A 13,435-nucleotide genomic window follows, 5' to 3' on the forward strand; every position below is an offset into this window, starting at 1 on the left:
ATAAAGGCTTGCGCGAGGCGTGCGGAACTTGAAAGGCTTCAATTTTGCGAATAGGTGCAGAAATGTGGAAATCAACAATAATGCAAAATTGTAGCAATGATTTGAAGATATTTGATTTTCATAAATAACAATACAACATATAAACGGCATGAGAAAGTGCAAAAAGTCTCCCCGGCGGGGAATCGAACCCCGGTCTCCCGCGTGACAGGCGGGGATACTGACCACTATACTACCGAGGACTTGTTTTACACTGGGAAAAATAGTAATTTTATACTCACAAACATGTTACATAAATCTTAACCGGTTGTTTTCATATTTTCATTTCTAACGTTAATTTTTCAAACCATGCAAGGTTTTGCTATAACAATAAAAATAAATCCATGAAATCTCAAAAAGTCTTGTTGCAGGATATAACAATTTCGTATTTTAAACCAAGAGCTCTACCGGTTGATTTAATTCACCGCTACCGGCTTTCAATGATCGGTCGAAAATATGGCGTCTTCCAGTCAAAACACTCCTGTTTCGACAGGCGAAAACTCGACAAACTTCGATTCGTTTTATACAGAAGTAAAAGAGATCGAGAAGCGGGACTCAGTGTTGACGCCTTCCCAGCAGATCGAGCGACTGATGCGCCCCGGCTCCAGCTACTTCAACCTGAACCCCTTCGAGGTGCTGCAAGTGGACCCTGAAGCGTCGCTGGAAGAGATCAGGAAGAAGTACAAACGGCTGTCCATCCTGGTACATCCGGACAAGAACCAGGACGATGCTGATAGAGCGCAGGAGGCCTTCGAGGTCGTCAACCGGTCGTGGAAAATTCTCGAGAGCGACTTGTCAAGAGCAAAATGCATGGAAATCGTCGAGGAGGCCAAGGGCCGGACAGATTTGTCCATCGAGGAGAAAAAGAAAAAATTCAAGAAGGATGGAAAGGTATAACAACTTTCTCCAATTAACCATTTGATCTAAATTCAAAAATTTAATTTCAGGAATACGTCGAGTTGAGCCCGGAAGAATACAAACGGCAGGTTTACGTGCTGACAATGAAGTTGTTTGCAGACATGGAACGCAAGAGGCGGGACCTTGAAAAGCGGGACATGGAGGAGCGAAAAAGAAAGCGTGAGCAAGAAATCGATGCCGAGGAAAAAGCGAAGAAGGACAAAGAGTGGCAGCAAAATTTCGAGGAGTCTCGGCAGAATAGGGTGGAAAGCTGGAAAACCTTTCAAGCCGGTGGCAAAAAGAAAAAGTCGTCAGAGCCTAAAAAGGTCAAGCTGTTCAAACCTCCGAAGCACAAAGCTGAAACGAGATAAATTTAATTAAATTGGACAGACTCTGTGGATTTGCTACTACTTTTCAACTGTGCCCAAATTTTGTTTGTCGGTTGTTGCGTGAGAAGTGAATCTCGTGTGCAGCAGCAATTGCTTGGATAAACGTGAAAATGAGAATTATATTGGGTCCAGGGTCCAAAAGTGTCCGACTGACAGTTTATCGAGGGCTCATGATGTCGATTGATTTTGAGCTTTTTACAAACCGGGAGATTTTAATTTAATTGATCGGAGTTTTACACCAAACACTTTGTAAAAGTGATCCATATTTATTTCGATTTTACATGACTTAAATTAAAACCGTAAAATTATTATTACTCGATTACGAGGTGTTTAAACTAATAAGACAATGACTTCTGAGTTGTATGAATGTGACGATTTGCAATGAAACTATAGTTATAATATAGCACGAACACAATGAATTTTTTGTTTTCCCCTTCTATGTCATCCATAATTTGATTTTTCCAAACAAAATTAATATTTACACAATGATTAAACATTTATAAATTCCATTAATTCAAATAAATTTATAAGATTCTAATTCAAAGTATCATAATATTAAGTGACTCGCTCAGTTCAACGCTCCTTTTTATTAGGTGTTGCCGAAAGTCAATATTTCTGGGAAACCCGCACGGAATCAATTTTTATTGTTTATGGCTTGCGCTGTGATGAGAAAAGCTGAGCAGGCAACGAGCCCTCTCCTCTCACGATGCCGCTGCTTTAGCAGCGGCGGATTTCCGTAGGTTGGTAACCCTCGGGGTACAGTCCTAGTACTGTCTCATAATCTGGCCAACATAATAAAATAAAGAAGTTCATTTTTTATTAAATTTTAAGCGTAAAGAATCTTAACTAATAATTTTTAATTCATTTCATGCATATTTCTGAATCATCTGCCTAGTTTTGTGAATAAAAATTCACGGCTAAAGCGAGGAAAGACTGAATAATGAATATTATTATGTTGGCAGTTCGAGTAATCATAAAATTCTTTAATTAAATGGCGTCCTTTGTTTTCGTAGAAGTTTAGAGCCAGAAGTCATTCCGCAATTCCATTCTTACCACTGAAATTGGGCACCCGACGTCGAGTTGGAAACTATTTCAGCTAGCGGCCGACGTTCGGCCCGATTTTTCATCAAATCCACGGTGAGTTTCATTGAGTTGCTGCCGGCGGTAACAGATTCCCACGGTCCCCTCCATCTCCCAAGATGCGGTCATTAGTGGTTTTACACGAAACCGAATTCCCCAGCATATCTGTCAGTGCGGTGTCACCGGAGGTCAAGAATTCCTCAGATTTATGATCCAGAAACCCTTTCTATTTTGCTATTCTGCTCCTCGAAAGCCTAGTCGGTTGACATTTTTCCACTTAAAGAAACAAAATTTATTATTGTGCCCACAACAGGATCCCTGCTTGAGGAGATGAGATCGGAATGGAAACGGAAAGTATAGTTTCTCACACAACAGAACGATCAAGCAAGTCGAGGAGTCGCAGCTCCTCGTCCAAACTGAACAACAGCACCTCGAAACACAGCATGGGACGCTCCAACAGGTGAGATTTCCTTTCAAGTAATGCGGAGTTTGACTGCTAAATTTTGCAATTTGCAGATCGCACCACCGCCAGAGCAGGCAAGGCGATCGTTCTGCAGACATCTACCAGTCCACGGTGACCCTAGAAGAGACCCGCGAAGGCCAAGAAATAATCGAGGTCCAAATTTTGCCACAGGTTCACTTAATAGTTTACTCCACTTTGTAGTCGTGTTTTTGCTTGCACCAATCTTTCAAATGTCTGTCCATTTGATATATTCATTCAAATTACCAATTCTTGTGCAGGATGACAACTGGGGTGAAACGCAGACGCACATCACGTCGGAGCAGTCCGTCAGCGTCGAGGACCTCTCCATGCCTGGCTTTAGCGGCCGTGGTGCCATGGAGTCGTGGGACGGAGCGGACAGTGGTTCAGCATTTCACGTGTGCCAGAAGTATTTCGGTGTGTTGGCATCTGGAGCCTTGGCCCTCGCAGCCATCCTCAGTCCCCTGGCAATGACGATACTGCCAAAACTGGGGATCATCGGAGAAACGACAATAACCACCTCCAGCAGGTAAATTCCTCATTTTTTAATTAGACTAATCATGAAGTTTAAATTTATTAATTTAGAGAAAATAGCCATTAAAATTGTGGAGCTCAAATTTTTTTTAAAATTGAGGGTAGTTTTTTTCTTGTTAAATAAAATATCTCAACACTTGAGGTTGGTCGTTTCATATTATGAAATAAAAATATACTTGGCAATTCTTGCGAAATAAATTACCAATAATTAAACCCGGTTATACTCATCTATTGGTGAAAATTGAGCAGGAAATAAACTTGAAACTTCTGTCTTGATTTTAGTAAGCTGCAAGTGTGCAAAGCCGACTGCAGAGGTCAAATACTGTCCGTCTCGTTAAAAACGTTTGTCTTGGCTGTGGCCATCTGGGTGCTGGTCCTGCGCCGCCAGAGGGCAACCATGCCTCGGATCTACGCGCTAAAAGCCTTCCTCATGGTTCTATTGCTGGTGGTGTTGGTCAGCTTTTGGATTTTCTACCTTGCCTCTTTGGCCCCTGGCAAGACTGAATACTCTGCTTTGGTCTCCTTCGCAAACTCCTTCGCCGACACTCTGAATTTTGTCCTCTGGCTGGCCGTTGTGCTCCTGGAAATCAGGCAGTTGCAGCCAGTGTTTTGCATAAAGGTAAGCTCATTTGATTTGAATTAATTCTTTTCTAAATATATTTAAATTGAAGGTGGTTCGGTCGCCTGACGGCGAGACCCGCTGCTACCCCTTGGGCCAGCTCAGCATCCAAAGAGCAGCTCTGTGGGTTCTGGATCAGTATTACTCCTCGTTTCCCATCTACAATCCATATCTTGAAACCATGCCATTGTCCAAGAAAAATAATACACGTGAGTAATTAAAAAGGATTTTTAAACGATTTATTTATCATTTTCCTCAATGTGCAGCTCGAGCCAAGCCTCAAGGCCACAACAATTCAGTCTCAGAGTACAAATATTACGACGTTGACAACTCCACCGCCAACTCGATTCTATCGCCCGGCTCAAGAGCTAGCGGGCGGCACCGCAGAGATTCTAGTCACAACGAACGATTCTACGAACAAACTGAGTACGACCGAAGAGTGAAAAAGCGCAGGGCCCGTCTTGAGGTGGCCACTGAGGAGGCCTTCACTCACATTAGAAGGCTCCAACCAGGTAAATAGTTTTGTTGCAAAGCACCTTCATTAATTTGAGTATTTTTTCTTATTCAGAAAATACAGAAAACTAGCTATAAAATTCTTGGGTTACGAAGCAAATGAATTAATTTGCCATTTAAAATTATTTTTCAATATATTTATGTTTAATTTTAGTAACTGGGGCTAAGATTGCATTTTCTTACCATCCGTTTTTATAGCTCTAGTTTCAACTGGTTTTTACCAGTCGATTTTTGTCCAAACAAAATAAAAAATTAACGGTGTGAGGTAAAAAATGTAGATTCTAGACACGTTACTACAAGTGAGGGATGTAGAAGATTTTAAGTGTGGTTAAAATTACATCAAATTGCACATTTCATGCTAATTTCATCGCTCCACAATATTTGGACGCTAAAATAACAAGTCGATCGTCTAAAATCCGCAGCCCTACTCATGACAATATTTTTATTTTCAATTAGGTACTGCAGCTAATCAACCATTAGACAGCGAAGAAGCCGCACAGGCCATTTTCCCGTCACTAGCTAGGGCGCTGCAGAAGTACCTGAGAGTGACTCGGCAGCAGCCGCAGCACTCTGTCGAGTCGATTTTGAACCACCTCGCCGCGTGCTTGAGCCACGATCTCAGCCCCAAAGCCTTCTTGGAACCATTCTTCACGGCCGCGCCTCTTCTACACGTGAGTTTCCAGTGACACTCCAACGTCAGAAACACAACTAAACTTTTTTTCTGAATTCAGTTTGAGCGCGACCCTAGAGGAGTGCAAGGTTGGGCCCTGATTTGTCCAGAGCTGCTGAGCCGAGACATTCGCCACGGAATTCGCTTCCTGCTGCGCCAAGGAGACGTGACCCTGAGCTGTTTGGTGACCCAGTTGCCGCAGTACAACCTCGTCGAGCAGCTGATTCCGAGTGCGTCAAATCGATTCGCGCTGCGACTCAACTCGGAGACCAGTGTTTGAGGACTTAAACTTCACCGCAGAGACCTAGTTCACCAAATCTTTTTGTAAAGCACACTTTGCAACAGGCCATTGATACTTAATTTTTTCTTCCGTACTGTGATGGATAGTGTTTTAGTTCCGCAGAGTTTGCCAAACTTGTCTGAAACGTTTTGGAGGTCTTTACTTTTTCTAAAGAATTGTGCTGAATCACTGAAAACTTGAGCAATGCAATGCAGCTCGAAATAATAATTATAAAGTGTGATAAAAAATTTTAAACATGTCAAATCTTTGACACCAATACTCATTACAAACACTTTATTTTACTTTGCTCAATTTTTAGTTTTTCGCTAAATTTTATCATTGTTTTTCATCTTAGAACTGTCTTATAAATCATTATTTACGTACCTTCCATGAAATTATCAATCACAAAACGAATCTCTGTATTTATTGTACAGAATCTTTTGAAGCAGGCTTCGCCTATTTATTGACTTTTTGCTAAAGTTTTCGTGAGCATTTGTATGACTGCATTTTTGATGTGAACTAAAAATACTCGATTTTTGTATCTCGCGTTGATAGCTCAAACATTCTGAAATCTTCAGGGATGTTTATAATTATTTACTTAGTAGCGATCTCTTTGCAACCGTAAACGTCAATTTTGAAATTGTCTATTACTTGAGTTTCGATTTTGTGGATGCATTTTTAGTGTTCAAACTGTATAGCATTTTCCACAAGTGGACCTACATGTAGAGGTGTACAACGACACGCGATGTATTATAATGATAAAAATACATGTATAATTTATAATGATCATTAAATAAATATATTATATGATTGTGCCTTGTATAGTGTGGTGTAAGCTATTTAAATAAATTTTACAACTGATCAATTATACCAACAGATATGATGTAATTTTATTTTGTTCTCTACCTACTCCTGCTTGTTTATATTTTCTTACTGTGAAAATCTTTGGATCGACGCTTTTATTTTTGGCGCAATTACTTAACTCGTGAAGTATATTTAAAGAGATACCACCAAGATTATATTCTTGATTTGACGCAGTTTGTGACTAATGGGGCACCAAAGGTGTAGAAAATCCTGGGATTTATTTAATATAGGGATTTATTCAAAATCTAATTTTATTGTGAAGCCAGTTTTCATTCAAACGTGGTGCATCAATTGTATTTCAGGAGACAAATCGATCAAGTGGTTCACTTTTGATACTCCGGTACAGGTGCTTATTAGACTTTCTGCCGGGGTAGTATTATTGCAAATTTTGCTAAATTTAATTGTTCATTACTCATGTTTGTGATTTTGTTTTTAACTCTCTGAGTGACTACCAGGACATGCAACCCCATAATAATTGTCATTCGGTCAAAGGCAGGCTGTTAGTGGTTATATAATGAAATAAAGGCGAAGGCGATTTAAGTATTGTGCGGCCTTGAGGTCCTTGACTTCTTTGATGTTATACAGGTTCATCCGAAGGGAGAGTTGTGGAGGGGCAGTGGCACTCAAATAACAGCTAGAGGGGAAACGGAGATAAACAGAGAGGCGTGACACTGCACTTCGAACCACAGTTCTTGACAGTCCGTCTTTGGTGTTTTATCTTTTTATTATTTTGATAATGCTGTTTTAGCGATTTTTTGTCCCGTTGCGTTTCGTGTTATTCAATCCTTATTAGTGATTGAAAAAGATTAATTTTTCGGATTCCTGAATTCTGACAGTGAATTTTGGCAAGGTACGTCTGTATCATTATATATGTATTTCTCCTCTAAAACTGAATTAATTTTGCATTTTTATCAATTTGCACCTATAGAAGGACAGTAATTATTCTCAGTCTCAAATCTAGAAAGATAAAAATGTATGAAAGTCCGCTGATTATTTTGCATGTCTGCGCTGTGTGCGATGAACAGATCATTGCCGAGAAGAGATTTATGAATATATTTTTGTTGCGGAATCGACATTGAATTTTTCATTCTTATCTCTCCTGAACATCGTGTCTCTCTTTTGCCTTTGTTCTCTGGAAAGATCAGTTCAATTTACACAACATCTGTTGATTTTTAATTCTGTTTAAAGGTCTGTTTTGCCCTGCAAGAACGTTTTAAAAAATTTCAACCTAAATTCATTTGAAATATTTTTGCAGAAGACATATTATCATGGGTTCCCCTAAACCGCTTCTTCAAGATTTTCCTCCTGGTCCTTTGGACGAGTATCGAAAACAAGCTTCATTCGACTGGAAGAAATTGAAAATCTTTATTGAAGAAGAGGACATACTCAGGTTTAAGGTAAAATTCCTTTCACGCGAGACGAGTTTTAGCTAATTTTTAATTTCTATAGCTGGAAGTATGGGAGAGAATGGAAAATGATCCACTTTTCCAGCATCCCCCTGTTGCACTTACAACGGAGCAGAGCAGAGAACAAACAGTTAGAAGAATGTACCAACTTCGAAAGTGGGATGTCTTACCATTTGACGTTTTGATGCAAAATCCAATGAAGGTACACAATATAAATTTACTTAGCCTTGTTTTAAAACAAAAACCTTGAAATATTTTAGGCTTTTGCGTTGACGTCGGCTTTGAGCCAGATGGACCCATCCCTGATGGTCAAATTCGGTTTGACGTTTGCCTACTTCCAAACTGTGATTTCTGGAATGGGATCGAAACGACACAACCACTTTTTGGAATCCCTTGGAAGAAATGAGGTTTGATATTTGAATAAACTTAATTAATTCAGTTTGTTAAAGTTAATTTTAATAGATCGGAGGCTGCTTTGCTTTGACTGAAATCGCACACGGTACAAACACAAAGGGGATGCGGACAACCGCGACCTTTGACCCCGCCACCAATGAGTTTGTGCTGCACACTCCTGACTTTGAGGCCGCCAAATGCTGGGTTGGAAATCTAGGCATGTGAACAAAGGAAATTATGCATTGGTCATAATTTTATATTATCATTATTTTTCCAGGCAAATGCGCCACTCACGCCATTACTTATGCAAACCTCATCACGCCTGACGGAAATAACAACGGACTCCACGCTTTTGTCGTTCCGGTCAGAAATCCTAAAACTCTGAAAGCGTACCCGGGAGTGCTCGTCGGTGATCTGGGCGAAAAAAGCGGACTGCATGGTGTCGACAATGGGTATAATTTTTTACTCAAGACGAGAGATTAAAGCTAAACGCCTCTTTTGCACTTGTAGATTTATGATTTTTGATCAATATCGCATTCCGCGCGAAAATTTGCTCAACCGGACTGGAGATGTGACAGAAAGTGGACAGTATGTGTCGCCCTTCTCCGATCCAAACAAGAGATTTGGTATTTTTTTCTAATTTCAAACGAATCAAATGTGCATTTAATTAATTTAGGAGCCTCTTTGGGTGCTCTTTCAAGCGGCAGAGTCGGCATCATCGGGATTTGTGCTGCTTATCTCTGCAAGAGCATTGTGATTGCCGTGAGGTACTCGGCTGCTCGAAGGCAGTTTGGAGATGCTGGCCAAGGCAAAGAAATGGCAGTCATCGAATACCAGCTGCAGGTATTCATCCAAACTATAATAAAATGCATGAAATAAATTAATTTGAATCGCAGCAATGCCGCCTCTTCCCTTACCTTGCCGCCGCCGTCGTGCTCAACCAATTTACCGATAACATTGCGCGAAAGTACATTGAGTTCCAGATGGAAATGATGATGGGAGGAGATAAAAATAGAATCGTGAGTTGCAGAATAATGTTATAGATGTAATTTTCTATTGGATAAGCCATTCAGGGAATGCTCCGGAATTCGTTGATAAGAGCGTCAATTTATTTTCTCAACTATTTTCTGCTTAGCATCTGAAATTGAAGCCCAAATTGATGGTAAAAATACAAAATTAGTACATAATATATTATTATATTGCTTTCCTTTGACGAAAAATTTAAAAGTAACTGGAATTAGGGCTTCAGATGCTAAGTCGAAACTAGTCAGAAAAATAAATTGATGATTTTGGCAACAATAAGTAAACAAACATTTTGTCAGGTTTTATACTATCAATCCAATTTTTGAATCCTATTTTGCTAGTCGTGAAAGCGTAAGACCTGTTCAATTTGAATTACTAAATATTTATTTTTAAGAATTTGAAATTATTAACATCATGATGAAATATTCAGGCTGATATGGGTATGGAAATCCACGCTGTGTCATCTGCTGGCAAGGCCCTTGCAGCTTGGACTGCGACCAGCGCCTCCCAGGAGTGCAGGGAGGCCTGCGGAGGACATGGCTACTTGCGAGGTGAGAAATGTCCCCATTGTCCTGATTTTCTTACTGAATTTTAAACAGTGTCGAATCTGGGGGAAATTCGCAACGACGTTGACGCGAATTGCACTTACGAGGGCGAAAACAACGTCCTCCAGCAACAGACGGCCAACTGGCTGCTCCAGATTTGGGCCAAGAGGAGAGAGGGGTCAACTGGAAGCCCGTTCGGCTCTGTCGATTTCCTCTCAAATTGGGAGCGGATTCTAAGAAGCAAATTCAGCGCCAAGTCTATCGAGGAGGCAGTTCGTCCTGAAGGTATGATAAGAGGAATATCACGCCTTGATTTTTACAACTGATAAATAGCTTTGCTGGGCGCCTACGAGTGGATGATTTGCTGGCTGGCTGAAGAAACTAGCACCTTCCTGAAGAAAAATTCGAAAGACGCTTTCATGGCTAAAAGCGAGTCGCAAATGTTCAGAGCCAAAACGCTCTCCATGGCATTTATTGAAGTAATTTTTATATTTTGGAATATTTCAATATGGTTGGTATAATTATTCCCATTCAATCTTTCAGTATTACGCCTTGAAATCTTTCTGGGAGTTTGTCCAAACGAGTGGGGAGTTTCAACCTGTTTTGACGACAGTGTGCTCCCTGTACGGTGCTTGGGCTTTGGAAAAACACCTGGCAACACTTTACCAAGGTAAATAAGTTTTTATTTAATTTTTGTAAATTTTGTTCATCATTTTTTCTTATCCAGAATTTTAAACGCTAAATAATCAAAGTTAGACAGTTTCAAACTAAATTGAGGAATCATAAACCGCCTCTGCAGAATAAAATGAAAAAAAAATATAATATAAAATGATGTCAATTCTAACTCAGCACTACTAAGGAAGCAGACAGAAATGTACGCCTCTGAATTCTGAATTTGCTACTGTTTGAATTATTTTTGTTGTATCAAAAACAGATAAGAGCAAAGCCTCTATCTGGAAATGAATTGTTATTTAGTAATATTTGCCATTCAATTTTGATGATTCCAATGCTTAACAGTTTTTCCTTGTTTAAAAGCGTGGAATTGATCCTATTAAACTCAGGTGGCTTCGCAAGCACGCCCGACGCAGCGCGCCTCATCAGGGACGGATTGATCATGCTGTGTGCCAGGCTGAAACCGGACGCCGTCGCACTTGCCGACGTCTTGGCTCCCACTGACTTTGTGCTCAACTCCGCCCTCGGCCACTCAAATGGAAAGGTAAACGCAGTGAATAATAGCCGCTCGCCACTGACGCCTCATTGTCATCGCTATTTTAGATTTACCAAAATCTGCAGGCAGCCATCCTACAGGGACCAAAGGTGATGGAGAGGCCTGACTGGTGGCAAGTCGTTGCCCAGGCTTCCAAAGCTAAACTGTGATTCTATTGTGCTATGATTTGTTTCGTTTTGTTTGAAATATTTTAAATCTAGGAAATTCATGGTGATTAAAATTTGTGATAAAAATTAAAATTCTTATATTTTTACATTTTAAAATCTCGAGAGTGTTTAATTAAAATTGACACTTTCCATTTTAATGACGGAGTAAATTTAATCTTTTTTATTACAATACTTGGCCAGCAACAAGTGCCAAAGAGGCGTCTGCTGAGACGAATCGCTCGTCAAATTGGGCCTTAGCAGCGGTTAGGCTAACTCTGGCTTGGCTCTCTTGGTCAACAACGCTTTGCAGGAGGGCTTGGACTTCCTCAACGGTCGGTCCATTCTTTAAATTTCAAATAAATTATTTAACTGATCAGAGTCAAAATTAAATAATTATTGCTATCACCTCATTGGCGAGAACCGCGTTGACCTCGGTTTGGAAGAAATTGATGTAGGTGTTGAGATTGTTGTCGACGGCCATGTAAATCGACGATGAAGTGTCGGTGTCTTTGCGCAGCTGCACCAGATTTTCCGGAATCAGAGGCAAGTTGGTGAGCAGGTTCTCCTCGTAGGTGTGCACCCGCTCTTCGTAGCCCTGGAACGTGTTGAGTTGCAACTGCAAAAGATTGTTGGCGCTCTGCTCTGTTTGGTTCATGTCGGCAACGAATTTGTCGATGATGGCTATGTCAACCTGAAATTTGTCAATCAAATTCAATCCATTTTCTGGAATACGAATAAAGCACTCACGCCCATTTCGCTAAACTTGGTGGCAATATCGGACACTGCCGTGAGGAATTCATTGCTGTAAAGCATCTTAATGTCATTTGTGCGGAAGAAAATAGAAGAGCTGCTGGCGCTCAAGAGAAGAAGGTCCGTGTGCGCGGCTTCTACATCGGTTGCCAAGTCTCTGCCCGAGCACAGTGCAGTCTGATCGTGACAATTGTTAATTAAGTTATGGATTAAACGTATAGCTAAATGAATTATACTTTACCGCACTGAAAATGAGAAGAAGTGCAGTTGGTAGCCAACACTTGCCCATCATTGTGATTGAACTGAAAAATCCTTAATCCAAAGCAACAACAAATCCTTTTTAAGTGTGTTTTGCTAATGCTTCACCTCCTTTATCTTTTCATTGGGTCTACCATGAAATTGATAAATCATTTTAATGGGATTGATGATAAAATCTACAGATAATTAAGACATATTATATTGGTTCACCTTGACACGCCAGATAATTTGCACCTGCAACACTTTTTGAGTATACTGATTAAAAAGTTTCTAAATGACCTTTTGATTTTTAAATTTTTGTTCATAGCATATCAAACGTAAAACCTTAAATATTTGTCTTGCACTAATTGTAACTATTTAAACCTGATAGCAGGCATAAGATTATATATTTTTCAATGACTAATTAAGTGGACAAAAATCCGAAAGATTCACATAGAAATGCATAAAAATGGTTTTATTTCTGGAGGGTATATTTTTGGTGCTGCTATTTTATTTTCAGTTTTTCAAGTGGAAATTCTGACAGCAAAAAAATTAATTAAGCCAACACAAAAACTCAAATTATGGTAAAAGTAGTTTTGAATAATATTAAATTTTAATGTAATCGGCTTGTAGATTAGTTTTGGCACGTAATAGTTCTGAATTCTGGAATATTACAGTGACTCTATTGTTATGGATTTTTTTAATAAAAAGGAATAATATCTCACATTTCTGTCCTACAAAAGGGCAAAAGGACCAGCCAGACTTGTTAATCTTCGGTGGCCGATCTAAAATCCTAAATTACAAATTTTTACACTGAGTTTGGTCTTTCCACTGAAATGTTCATTTTATTTGATTTGGCGTTATTGATAATAAAAGTTTCAAGGCCACAAGTAGCGCCCTATTTCACGAGATCGCTAATAGCCGAAAATTCAAAATATGTGTCATTTTTGTCATTGAGAACTCATTGTTAGAATTAAATAAACCAATTTATACATAGTTGATATAATGAATATAATATCCATCCCTGGTAATAAATGCTCCCGTAATTAAAAACTATATATGAGACTAAGTAAGACTAGTGAAAAGTCGTAAAAACTGGCTTCTATTATATTATTCCATTTTGCAGGAAAATTTATAAAAATCACCAATGAAACTATCATACCACATTTTTTTCAGTACTAACTGCAATTCTTGATTAAAAACTTTTCAAAACGGCGAGGGATGATAATGTGTACTTTCACGTTCAACAGCCAAGAATAAGCGCGCTTTTTCCCCTCCCGCGGCCTGTTTTTGAAAGGAGTCACGTGTCACGTGGTTTTGTTTACAAACTCACTAACTGTCTTC

The 13,435-nt window shown here is 39.6% G+C and overlaps 4 protein-coding genes and 1 non-coding gene across 6 annotated transcripts; 3 read left to right on the top strand and 2 right to left on the bottom strand.

The window, feature by feature from the left end:
- Window positions 1-167: 167 nt before the first annotated feature.
- Window positions 168-239, bottom strand: TRNAD-GUC (transfer RNA aspartic acid (anticodon GUC)). Its single transcript has one exon. It is a non-coding gene; the product is annotated as a tRNA-Asp (tRNA).
- Window positions 240-454: 215 nt separating this feature from the next.
- On the top strand, window positions 455-1,737 carry LOC135944484 (dnaJ homolog subfamily C member 8). The gene is made up of 2 exons (XM_065491469.1): window positions 455-927; window positions 984-1,737. The coding sequence occupies exons 1-2, from the start codon at window positions 493-495 to the stop codon at window positions 1,302-1,304; spliced, it is 756 nt and encodes a 251-aa protein (XP_065347541.1). The 5' UTR covers window positions 455-492; the 3' UTR covers window positions 1,305-1,737.
- A 552-nt stretch (window positions 1,738-2,289) lies between these two features.
- Vang (Strabismus domain-containing protein Vang) lies at window positions 2,290-6,377 on the top strand. Of its 2 annotated transcripts, none has more exons than XM_065489354.1 (9): window positions 2,290-2,459; window positions 2,716-2,862; window positions 2,919-3,036; window positions 3,144-3,412; window positions 3,700-4,036; window positions 4,089-4,245; window positions 4,303-4,548; window positions 5,006-5,220; window positions 5,281-6,377. In XM_065489354.1, the coding sequence occupies exons 2-9, from the start codon at window positions 2,744-2,746 to the stop codon at window positions 5,497-5,499; spliced, it is 1,680 nt and encodes a 559-aa protein (XP_065345426.1). In that variant the 5' UTR covers window positions 2,290-2,459; window positions 2,716-2,743; the 3' UTR covers window positions 5,500-6,377. The 2 variants fall into 2 exon arrangements, with proteins under 2 accessions (XP_065345426.1, XP_065345427.1); XM_065489355.1 differs by having other exon boundaries at window positions 2,919-3,018.
- Window positions 6,378-7,618: 1,241 nt separating this feature from the next.
- Window positions 7,619-11,221, top strand: LOC135943285 (peroxisomal acyl-coenzyme A oxidase 3-like). Its single transcript, XM_065489744.1, has 14 exons — window positions 7,619-7,760; window positions 7,813-7,971; window positions 8,030-8,176; window positions 8,232-8,379; window positions 8,440-8,614; window positions 8,673-8,788; window positions 8,839-9,005; window positions 9,059-9,181; window positions 9,616-9,736; window positions 9,785-10,015; window positions 10,064-10,209; window positions 10,274-10,400; window positions 10,792-10,946; window positions 11,006-11,221. The coding sequence occupies exons 1-14, from the start codon at window positions 7,632-7,634 to the stop codon at window positions 11,105-11,107; spliced, it is 2,046 nt and encodes a 681-aa protein (XP_065345816.1). The 5' UTR covers window positions 7,619-7,631; the 3' UTR covers window positions 11,108-11,221.
- A 35-nt stretch (window positions 11,222-11,256) lies between these two features.
- On the bottom strand, window positions 11,257-12,244 carry LOC135943286 (uncharacterized). The gene is made up of 4 exons (XM_065489745.1): window positions 12,096-12,244; window positions 11,852-12,031; window positions 11,511-11,795; window positions 11,257-11,447 (listed from the first exon to the last, which is right to left on the bottom strand). The coding sequence occupies exons 1-4, from the start codon at window positions 12,144-12,146 to the stop codon at window positions 11,289-11,291; spliced, it is 675 nt and encodes a 224-aa protein (XP_065345817.1). The 5' UTR covers window positions 12,147-12,244; the 3' UTR covers window positions 11,257-11,288.
- Between the last annotated feature and the right edge of the window lie 1,191 nt (window positions 12,245-13,435).

Source organism: Cloeon dipterum, chromosome 4 (genome assembly GCF_949628265.1).
Source record: "Cloeon dipterum chromosome 4, ieCloDipt1.1, whole genome shotgun sequence".
NCBI classification, from domain to species: Eukaryota; Metazoa; Arthropoda; class Insecta; order Ephemeroptera; family Baetidae; genus Cloeon; species Cloeon dipterum.